Consider the following 12,039-nt stretch of genomic DNA (forward strand, 5'->3'; position numbering starts at 1 on the left):
GCTGCACATTTTCCATGTGGGGTGGCTCTCCTTATGGGGCTCACTTCTTGTGCGTGGGAGTCCCTTACACAGGGGATACCCCTGCATGGCAGGGCACTCCTTACGTGCACCAGTTCTGCGCATGGTCCAGCTCATCACATGGGTCAGGAGGCCCTGGGTTTGAACCCTGGACCTCCCTCCCATGTGGTAGGTGAACGCTCTATCAGTTGAGCCAAATCTTCTTCCCCTCATTGGGTTTTGAAATGATGTAATTGTGAGTGAGAGAAACCGAGTAACTTTTTGGTGCCTGGCATAAGGTTAGTGCTCAATAAATATTTTCTTGAGACTGAATTTTACACAAATAATTCATGGAGAAAAATTTATTCTTAGCTCTTATAAACAAGTGCCTTTGCTTGTAGTACAATACACACAAATGTGTCATTTTGAAACTTCCTGTCTGTACAGTTCTCCATGTCAATAGTACTCTCCCATGCTGAAAGTGTTTTAACTTCCCTCATTACAGGACTTCAGTGCCATCTTTTAAGAAGCTTTCCAGAAAAGCATCAGCTGATCCCAGTCAATATTACATTTCCCACCCCAGCACTTACGTGCAGTTGAATCCACATGTATATGTTTCTATTCATATTTTGTCTGCATATTTTTATGTGGAATTTTCTTCATTTCTAATTCCCTTCTTTCCTACTCTGTATTTTGAATTTGGTGAAGTCCAAGAAAGTGTTGGAACCTGAAATTCTTTGTCACAACTATTGTAGAGAAATTCTAAAGGTCATTTGAAAGTGGAAACTATGTTTTGATCATGCCCCACTGAGCTCAACCTATGTTACGGGTGATCAAGAAATACTATCTAACAACAGTGAACTGAGTCTTCTCATGCAGTGTGTGATTCTTTGAACTTAAGGGATTTAGGAGATCTAGAGAAGACAGTGAACAGTTAGAATTGTAAGGACTCTGAAGTGATACTATCTGAATGAATGAAGCAGAAAGGGTTGAAAATCTTGCCGTAATATGATCTCTTCAAATTTTTGACTCTGTATTATAGATTAAAGAGTTACATTTGGCTGTTTTAATCAGAAATGCAGCCTTATTTTACAAAAATCATCTTTACTGAAATGAGGTTAGTCTTATGTTTGTTGTTCTTTTGTCTATCGAGTTTTTTGACTGGAAATTAAACAGGGATCAGAAGAGAGTTCCCATTCTTGTTGAAATTCTTTTTCTTCTTATCAAAAAAAAGATTAGAATTCCTGCTTCCTTTGTATTTCCAAAGCCTGAAGATTCTGTTTTTAACTTGTAGCTTGCTTAAGCAACAACAAAAGTAACAAAATTTTAATTTTATCCTTTTTACAAAAGTAATATACCTTTATTTAAACAAAAAATTAAAATATGGAACAGTTATTGAAAATCTCATTATCTGGATGCATGTAAACATTTTGTTTTCTGTGAGACCAATCACGCATGTTTCTAGAAGGAAAGCTCTGGCTGTGGTGGGTGCAGGAGAAGAGTTGCTGTGAAAGAAAAGGAAGTCAAGAGTTCTGAGCTGAAACCAAACGTTGGCATAGGAAGAGTGGAAAATATTTGTATAAAATCTCTGTGTTTTGAGTGTTTCAACAATGGCAATGGAGGGATACTGGTATGGGATACCAATGACAGATGATATATGACTGACAGGGAGCTGTACAGAACATATGTCCAGGGTGCATGGTAATGTTTGGTTATACTCATAGTGGCAACAATTAAAAACCACAGTAGGGGGGGTACTGGGTTCCTGGCCAGTGGTGCTCTGTCGTGGTCCCTAGGGGAGCAGCGACAGTCTCCCAGGTACAGTGGTGGGGACCGGGAGGGAGTGAGGGTTCAACAGTGAGCCCCTGATACTAATGACTATGCTTGTGAGCTGATAAACCCAAAATAATAACAAGGCCTAGAGCAACTTTGTGCCTGGGAATTTCCTTCTGTCAGCCTTCATGTTACTCAAATGTGGCCAGTCTCGAAGCCAAACTCAGCATGTAAATGCAATGCCTTCCCCCCAGCGTGGGACATGACACCCGGGGATGAGCCTCCCTGGCAACGAGGGACCACTATCAACTACCAACTGATGATGCAACTGGAAAATGACCTTATACGGAAGGTTCAATGCGGATCAGCAGAATATCCATGTCTACATAAAATACCATGACTTTAAAATGCTGTTTGACCTAAACTAAGGGGGAAATGGAAAGGAGAAATGAGTTTATATGGCTACGAGTTTCTAAAAAAGAGTCTGGAGGCTGGCAGAAGGTTTGCCCTCATGCACAACTGAGCAGAGTCAGAGAGACAGATAAAGCAGATACAACCCCCAGATATTGGTTCCTTTGAGGGCTAAAGAGACCCATGGGAGTTATGGTCATGGCCGATGGGGTTAACTACCAGGGCAGATGGCCCCTCTTTGGAAATGGTGTTTATGTGTGATGAATCTGGACTCAGATGGGATCTCCCTTCATAAGACATTCATGCTAATGTGCTGGAGGTGCAGTTAATGTTGGGGTTTAAGATATATTTAGGGGATTTGAATCTCTGGACTGACAATGTGATAGCCAGATCCTGAGCCTCAACAGACTCCAGCACCTACAATCTGATTTATTGGACTTACCACACTCAGCTAAGATGGAGGTGAAGAAGGACAACCACCACACCATGGAGCCTAGAGTGATTACAACTGAAAATGGGAGGATTGCATCCAGCATCCAGGTGGAATCTGAGCCTCCTCTTGACATAAAGGTGCAATGGACACAACCAATCCAGTGTCCACATAGAAGAGGTGGCATTGGATTGGGAAAAGTGGACATAATGGACAAAGGGTATGGGGAAAGGCAGGAAGAGATGAGAGGTGGAGGCGTCTTCGGGACATGGAGCTGCCCTGGATGGTGCTTCAGAGGTAATCACCGGACATTGTAAATCCTCACAGGGCCTACATGATGGAATAGAGGAGAGAATGGGCCATGATGTGAACCAATGTATATGAGGTGCAGAGGTGCCCAAAGATGTACTTACCAAATCCAATGGATGTGTCATGATGATGGGAACGAGTGTTGTTGGGGGGGGGGGAGAGGGGGGGTGGGGGGGCGGGGTTGAATGGGACCTCACATATATATTTTTAATGTAATATTATTACAAAGTCAATAAAAAATAAAAAAATTAAAAAAAAATCTCTGTGTTTTAAAAAATGAGATCAGAGAATGCAAATTATTTGTGACTTGCTATTTTGATTTACTATATTATGAGCATCATTCTATGTGATTAAACAGTCTTGGAAAGCATCTTTCAAACAACTGAGTTTAATATTCTGTTGTTTGTTCCTAATTTTTTTCCCCTAACAAATCCATTTTATTGATACATGTTAATAAAGCATGCAATTCATCCAAAGTGTACAATCAATTGTATTTAGTATAATTACATGTTGTATAGTTATCACTTGGATCATTATTTGGGCATTTTCGTATTTCAATAATAGTAATAAAAATAATAATAAACAGAAAACTAACAAACAAGAAAATTCTTCATCTCTCAACCTCTCATGATTCCCCTGCTGTACATAGCTGCTATTTCTGTCTATTCTTGCACAATTATTTATTTATTAAGCAATTTTATTGAGATATATTCACATACCTTATAATCTATCTAAATTGAATAATCAATGGCTTTTAGTTAATTACAATATCATGAATTCATCATCACAAAAAATTTTAGAATTATTTCATTACTCCAAAAAGAAAAACTCCACACCCTGTAACATGCCTTCCCTTGTCCTACAGAACCACTAACCAAATTTCATCTTTATAAACGGATTGATATTTCCATTTTATATAAGTGGATTCATACAATATGCTACACAATATATTTAGTTCATAGTAACACAATCATATAGTATTTGTCCTTTTATGTCTGGCTTGCTTCACGTAACATAATGCTTTTTTATTTTGAAGAAAAATAAATGCACTGCCTGTGCCTTCCAAGTCTTCAGCTTTTGATCCTCACACTTCAAGTTTTCCAGCAATTTGTCCTAGATAATTGTTGAATGCATTTTAACTAGATGGATCAGCGGAAATTGGCAACAAATTCATAGATTAAATCAACCTTGGCATAGCTTGTTAGGGCTTAGATAATACCTGCTTCTGGAATAGGGGACAGTTATGCTGTCTAAACACAATTGCCACACCCACAACTAGGGCTTCTCAAGCAGCTCATGCTGTCTCTATACAGTCTCCCCTAATGGTTTCTCCAGCTCGGTGGCCTGGGTAGCTGGACTTCCTACATGGCAACCTGACTCCAAACATGTGTGCCCAAGGGAAGCGGCTGTGACTCAATCAGTTGGGCTCCCGTCTACCATATGGGAGGTCCTGGGTTCGCATCCCAGGGTCTCCTTGTGAAGGCAGGCTTGCCCGTGCGCCATGGAGAGCCTGTTCCTAATTTTAAACCAACTATCTTTTGTTAACTGTTTAGGTGATTTCTATTTTTAGAAAAGTGTAAACTAAGAGGAGGTGTGTAACTCTGTATATAAATCTCTATTCACAGCCATGATTATTTCCTTAGGATAAATTTCTAGAAATAAAATTACAGTGTCAAAGGGTATACACATTTTAAAGATTTTTTGGACATATGTTGCCTTACTCAGTTGTGCTCCAAAAAGGAGATTGCCAATTTATATTCCCAACTGCTATGTATAGGAGAGCCTATATTTCCACACATTTTCCCAAGTCACAAATGCTCTTTCTCTTTATAAATATTAGCAGCTTGCTTTTATTATAATATACCCACACATGTGCATGCCAACACAATTATATATATTCATATGTATATATAGTTATGATTGTATATACACATATAAAATAATTGTTACTTACAGAATATATTTTATCTTTTGGATGCATTGACTTGTCATGTCAAATGAGTTTAAAACCGTACAATTCTGGTGTGTCTGCTCCTAAATGTAATTGTTTTGCCTACTCAGGTGTCTGCGTGAATATCACCCACAGCCAGTGTCAGATGCTGCCCTACAACACCACGATAACACCTCTCTTCTCAATTGTCAAAAGCATGGAAATGGAGACGTTCCTGAAGTTCTTCACGTCCCTCTATCGCCTCGGTTGCTATCAACATATCATGCTCTTTGGCTGCAGCCTCATGTTTCCTCAGTGCCTCAGTGATGGCGATGACAGGTATTATGGAACCCAAGTTATTCCATGATAAGAGTCAATTGTAGCATGAGTATCTGAGAAGACCAAAATAAGCTATTTTTTGTTGCTGTTAAAGGAGTAAAAAAAACAAAACCCATATCAGTCATGGGTAGTTGCAATTCTTTTAAACTAGATTTTTTTGGAAAACCCTGAATAAATTTATTTTTAGGAAGAAATTATGCAGTAGGTTAGACAAATGCTACCAGCTGGGGTAGTCAATAGCTGTTTCGGTGAGGGTGTGGCAGAAAACAGACAACACACTCAAATAGGGGATTGAAGAGAGTTTAATGAGTATTTTTGGAGGGCTGGTTAGGATTAAGGGAACAAACAAGTGAAGTGGAGGCACCAGTGACCAGCAATAGGGCTGTGTGGTTCCATCCAGGGCTCCAAGGGTTTCAGAGTGAGTGGCTCCTGAAGAGAGTATAGTTATGGGTAAAGGGTCTCCCAAAGGCTTAGTGATCCCAGGTGGAGAAGCACAGTGCTGCAGTGGGAGAGAAGGGAAGTATCCTGACCTTCCTCTCTACCTGCCCTCCCATCCACCTGTGCCTCCCTTCAACTGAACTAATTCACAACCAGAGTGTGACCTGAGCGTGCAATAGATGAGATCCAGAATCTCTTCTAAATATCATTGGCTCAAAAGTTCCAAATCTCACCATTTAAGTAATCTAAATGAGATATGGATGAGCCTACAGGTGGTCCTTTCAGTTCAGCACTTGGACCCAGGACAGGGAAAGGAAGGTGGAGAGTAGACAGAAAGGGACAAAAAGAGAATATCCAGTGCAATATTAAATAGAATGACAGTAACCAATGAAAATATCGTCATGGAATATCTGAAATGCTATTTTTTTTCATCTCAAAGTGTATAATAAATGCATATTCTTATTTAGCATTTTTGGATTAAAATGTTAGGATGTTTTCAGAATAATGTTTTGAATGAATTGCATTCTCATGTGCAAAGAAGTTCCATGTTATTTTTCACTGATTTAATGCCTTGAAGAGGACAAAGTCATTTATTATTTTGACTGGAAAAAGCCCCTATTGTCATAGATTTTATTTATTTATTTGTTTATTTATTTACTTTTCTCATAGCTTTTATGTAGAAGAGAATCTAAATTGTAGAAGTGAAGAAGTATTAGCTGGCACAGCATTCAGGAAAATGTTTCACCAGGAAGAATCATTTTCAAAAGAGAGGGAAACTCTATGTTTAGTTTGCATTGTGAGTTAAAATATGGGATGGTTGCAAAGAGGCCTTTTTTGTTTCTAGAAGGGTGACAGTAAGGCTTGGTGGTTGCGTTAGTTTTCTGGGGCTGTGTAACAAATTACCACAAACTTGGTGGCTTACCTCAGTAGAAATTTATTCTCCCATAGTTTTGGAGGCCAGATATCCAAAATTTGGTAGGTTCATACTTCCCCTGGAGCCCCTGGGGAAGAATACATATCCTTCCCTTTTCTGCTTCTGGTGGCTCCAGGCATTACTTGACTGTGGCTACATCACTCCACTCACTCTCTGTCTTCACATTGCCTTATCCTCCTTGTGTGTCTGTTCCTCCTCTTCTAAGGACAGTTTTTATTGGAGTTAGGACCAGGCCAGACAATCCAGGATGCGCTCTTCATTTCAGGATACTTAAGTACTACTGAAAAGAACCCCCTCCCCACTTCCCCCCAAATAAAGCAACATTTGCAGGTTCTGGGAATTAGGGCAGATATCTTTTGGGAGCCACCATTCAAACCCACCAATAGTTGTACAACGTTAATGGGAGGATTGAATGACATAAGTGGCTGGAAATAGTGCCTGGCTTATATAAAGAGCTCAATAAATGTCAGCAATAGCTATAAAAGAGTAGACTGAAAAGGAGTTATTGCACTAATGAAATTGGGACTGTAAAAACTATTTCTTAACCAATATATGCTACACATTGATGATTGCAAAAATGTAGAATAATATCTGGGTTGGAAGAAAATTGTAGAATACCTAAGGCTATTGGAACTGGATTCTAGTTCCATTTCTGCTTCGGACTAGAGGCATAATTTCAACAATGCATGAATTTTTCTATGGGCTCATGTGTGTGCATAAATAAGAAAATAATAGAGCACATTCAATTTCCAGAATACTCTGTGATATTTTTGTCAAATCCTTATAATTCAATCTCTTTCTCAGTTAACTCAGCAGTAGAATTCTAGTAATAATTTTCAGGGTACTTTTAGGTAAAATGTGCTATTCTCCTAATCTCGTTCATCCTGAGAGGTACTTAATATGAAAGTTTTCCATTTATTCTTGTAATGGATAATAATTTGTAGTCAATTATCAGGTGTCCTATGGGTGCTTATCTGATTTTTTGTTATTATATTTACTATTACATTTAATTTTATTTTTAATTTTTATTTTTTCTTTCTTTATTTTTTTAATATTACATTAAAAAATATGAAGTCCCCATACGCCCTCCCACCCCCTCACCCCACTCCTCCCCCCATAACAACAATCTCCACCATCATCATGAGACATTCACTGAATTTGGTGAATACATCTCAGAGCACTGCTGCAACTCATGGTCAGTGGTCCACATCCTAGTCCACACTCTACCACGTTCCAGCCAGTGGGCCATGGGAGGACATACGATGTCTGGTAACTGTCCCTGCAGCATCACCCAGGACAACTCCAAGTCCCGAAAATGCCTCCACATCTCATCTCTTCCTCCCATTCCCTACTCCCAGCAGCCACCATGGCCACTTTCTCCACACCAATGCCATATTTTCTTCAATTAATAATCACAATAGTTCATGAATAGATTATCAGTAAGTCCACTTTAATCCATACTCTATTCCTCCAGCCTGTGGACCTTGGAATGGTTGTGTCCACTCCACATCTATATCAAGAGGGGGCTTAGATTCCACATGGATGCTGGGTGCAATCCTCCTGCTTTCAGTTGTAGGCACTCTTGGCTCCCTGGTGTAGTGGTTGACCTTCTTCAACTCCATGTTAGCTGAGTGGGGTAAGTCCAATATACCCAGGGGACCTGAATCTCTGGACTGACCATGTGATAGCCAGGCCCTGAGCCTCAACAGACTTCAGCTCCTACACTCTGGTGTATTGAACTTACATTTAATTTTATAATTAAACTTTCAGACTGGTGCTTCCTGTTGTCATTGATTGTGTGCATGGAAATTGCAAGCTAAAGTTAATGAGCAAATTAAGTTCAAAACAGGTAAACTATATTGTAGAAAGTAATTCTAAAGTCAAACTTATTTTTCTTGTTTTTCAATGTTTTGAATTATGCATAATGCTAGTTCTAATAGTCAAATAATGGAGGAATTGCCTGTTTATGTTGCTAGAAATAGTTTGTAACCTTTAAATTTTAATTTAAAAAGATTAGAGTGAGATATATAAATGACATAGTTTTAAAAAGCTGTTAATCTTGGATATTTATTAACTATATTACATGTTATAAGAATGAACTCTTACAGTTTCTGTTTAATATTGCAGATGATTTTAATATGTATGTATCATGTGTACTTCAGTCTACTTGAAAGAGAATGTAATCCATCTGGATTTGGTGAAATATATCTCAAAATATAGAGATTGAACTGATAATCCATTTGGGAAATCCCCAAAATATGTGGGTTAGAAGGGATAGCTTAAAAATATCAGCAAGTAGCCAGAGAGAAATTCACAGTTCCTGGGCCAGGAGAATAACAGAAGTTTGTGGATGATATTTTGTTACACATGCATGTTTAAGTCTGCATTTGGAACAGGAACAGGTATTGTAGTCACACACTTTTCATGTATAACCATCACCCTTTCCCACAACATTTAAATAATGGGCCTGTATGATGTTTAATTTTCTGTGTAACTTGGCTAGGTTGTAGAGTCTAGTTGTTTGATCAAACAGTGACCTAGGTGTCGCTATGGAAATATTTTGTAGATGGGATTAGCATCTATGATCAGTTGACTTTAAGGAAAGCATATTACTTTCAATAATGTGAGTGGGCCTCTTCTAATCAGTTGCAGTCCTGAAATACAAAGAACTGGAGGTTCCAAGCAGAAGGAATTCTGCTTTAAGATTATATACCCTCCACTTCTTCCTGAGTTTCACCTAAGGAATTTGGACTCAAAACTTCAATATCCTTTGTATTAGCCAGGATTCTCTAGGGAAACAGAACTGACAGGAGATATCTGTAAATAATATGTGAATTTATTAAGTTATGCGACCATGAGGCACAAGTCCAAATTCTGTAGGGCAGCCTGCAAGACAGGGACACAAATGAAGGTTCTTATTGAATTCCCCAGGAGATACTGGCTATCTGAAGTAGAGATGGGGATTCTCTCTTTGAATGCTGAAATCACTTCTCAATTTAAGACCTTCAGTTGATTGGATGAGCTGTCACTCATTGCTGATGACAGTTTCCTCAGTTGATTGTAGATGTAACCAACCATCTATGCAATCAACTCACTGATGATTAAAGTCTATAAAATGTCCTTTTATTACAATTACCCCAGTGTTTCCTTGACCAAACAACTGGGCATCTTTACCTGCATAGATGACACATTAGCTTAACCATCCCAGTGCACCCCTTGACAACTTGGCAGCCATATACATCACCTTAAACCATGCTTAGTCTTTAGATAAAAGCAATAACATACGCACACACACACACACACACACACACACATATATATATATATATATATCCACCTAACAATACTCAACTTTCCTTTGTATAACTGAAAATGGGCTAAATCCCTCCAGAATAGGGATATTCACTCTTAAACTTGATATTCTTAAACTATGAAGTAAAACTAACACAACTAATGTCATATATGATAAGGGGGAAGGATAGGGAAGAAAATGAAATATTTGTTTTATGTATATATACAAACATACTCATAACAAAACAAGGAAGAAATATTCATGGCAATTATAGTCCTCATTTCTGTAACTGGTCATGTGGTTCATATATTATTGCTACCTTCTTCCACTACCTATTCCATATTCCCTTTACCCTCATCAAGCACCTCAGTTGGCAGTGCTTCAGATCCTTGATAATGACTCTGATCTCTGCAGTCCCTCCAGGAATCCAGTATTGCTTTTGATAGGTAGGGGCAGTTCTAGTGGCTTCCACTGTGCTTTTCCTACTGTAATAGCCCTCACTCCACAAGTCAGGGATTTATTGTGGGGCTTCTGCTAGTTGCTGAGTATGTCTATTCCACTTGTGCACTCTAGAACTGGGTAAATAACCACAGAATGGGTCCAGGGACACATTGGACCCACTGTGAGATGGACCTGAGCTAAAACTCCATCAATTACCTGACCTCCATAAACCCCTAGTCTGATTGGTGAACCACAGTGATGTTTTGGATCTCCTGGAATTAATGTCACTTCTGAGCTAATGTCTACTTCCCCTGAATGTCTGGTCATTTCTTTTCCCTAAAATGGTTACTGCGGTAAAAGGCCATAGGTCTCTTTGGGGAAAGCTGGGAAGAAGATCAACAGTATAAAAGGGGACCTGGTCTTCCCTTCATTAAGGGGGCTCTGAATTTGAAAACTGTCTCAAATTTGAGAATTTATTTTCTGTTTCTGTAACTGAAGTTCTCTTGACCTAGAACTCTTCTGCTTATACATATCAAGTAGGAATTTAGTAGACTGCCCATCTATTTTACTTCTAGATACCTCATGATCTATTAGCCAACACAAAGGCCTAAGCGACTCAGACTCTTTTGAGTGATGCTTTGAGTCTGCCTTTCATTGTGGTAACTACGCCCATCTTTTCTTTGGTGGCTAAGTGCTGCCACTTGGCTTCTGCCAACCCAGGACCTGATGATCCCCATAATATTTAAGGATTCTGGTTCTGTGATAGCAGTTCCCACAGTAATATCTGACCTACAGAGAAAAGCAACCACAGAGCTCTTCAGGGAAGATGGAGTTAGTCTCACAATTTTTTTCCCTCACAGTCTTGGTGAAAAGTGATACTTCTGGGTGCATGGGCAGGTCTTAATTGGTAAATCCATCCTAGCATTCCAATCTTCTCTAAGCTTGGGACCCCTTCACCTACAATATACCAGGGTAAATTGGGCATCTCAACCTCAGGCATTGTGGGCCATTTTTTGGTCCATGTTTCAACCAGCCACCCTAACAAACTATTAGAGCCTATATTAGTCAGTCAAAGGGGTACTGATGCAAAGTACCAGCAGACTGTTGATATTTATAAAGGGTATTTATCTGGGATAGAAGCTTACAGCTACCAGGCCCTAAAGAATCCACCTCAAGGAACCATAAGCAGTACTTTCTCACCCAAAGTTGTTTGCCACGTGTTGAGCAAGATGGTGGGTGATGTCTGTGAGGGTTCAACCTTCCTCTTCTTCTTAAGGCTCCACGGTGCCAGCTTTTTCTAATCTCAGCCCTAGGTTGGGATAAGTCTCATCTCTCTCCTGGGCCTCATTTCTTTTTGGGTTCAATTGCTCTGCTCTATCCACAAGGCCAACTGTAAACAATCAGGCAAATGGCTTGTCTCTCTTCCTGGGGCTTCTGCCTGTCTAATGGAGCCTTCTGTCTTTCCTCACATATCTGCTTCTCTGTGTATTTACTTCCCAGGGCTCTAGCACCAAAACTCCAACTCTGCTCTGCTGTGTAGTTTACTTTGTGAGTCCCTGCTCACAAAGGGGGCATGTCCTACTGACATGGCCCAATCAAGCTTTAATCATAATTTAATTAGTAAAAGTGAATTCTCTGAATCTAATACAATCTAATATGCCCAGAGGAACAGAACAGTTTACAAATATAATCCAATATCTATTTTTGGAATTCATAAACAATATCAAACTGCTACAAAGCTCTTT

General features: G+C 39.3%; 1 protein-coding gene across 2 annotated transcripts in view; it reads left to right on the forward strand.

Annotated features, from left to right (window-relative positions):
• CORIN (corin, serine peptidase) overlaps window positions 1–12,039 on the forward strand; it is a 291,946-nt gene that overhangs the window by 82,260 nt on the left and 197,647 nt on the right. For both annotated transcript variants that reach the window (XM_004469755.5, XM_004469756.5), the window contains exon 4: window positions 4,982–5,189. In XM_004469755.5, coding sequence (XP_004469812.2) covers window positions 4,982–5,189 — 208 coding nt within the window. The remainder of the gene's footprint in view (window positions 1–4,981; window positions 5,190–12,039) is intronic.

Source organism: Dasypus novemcinctus, chromosome 1 (genome assembly GCF_030445035.2).
Source record: "Dasypus novemcinctus isolate mDasNov1 chromosome 1, mDasNov1.1.hap2, whole genome shotgun sequence".
Lineage (NCBI taxonomy): Eukaryota > Metazoa > Chordata > Mammalia > Cingulata > Dasypodidae > Dasypus > Dasypus novemcinctus.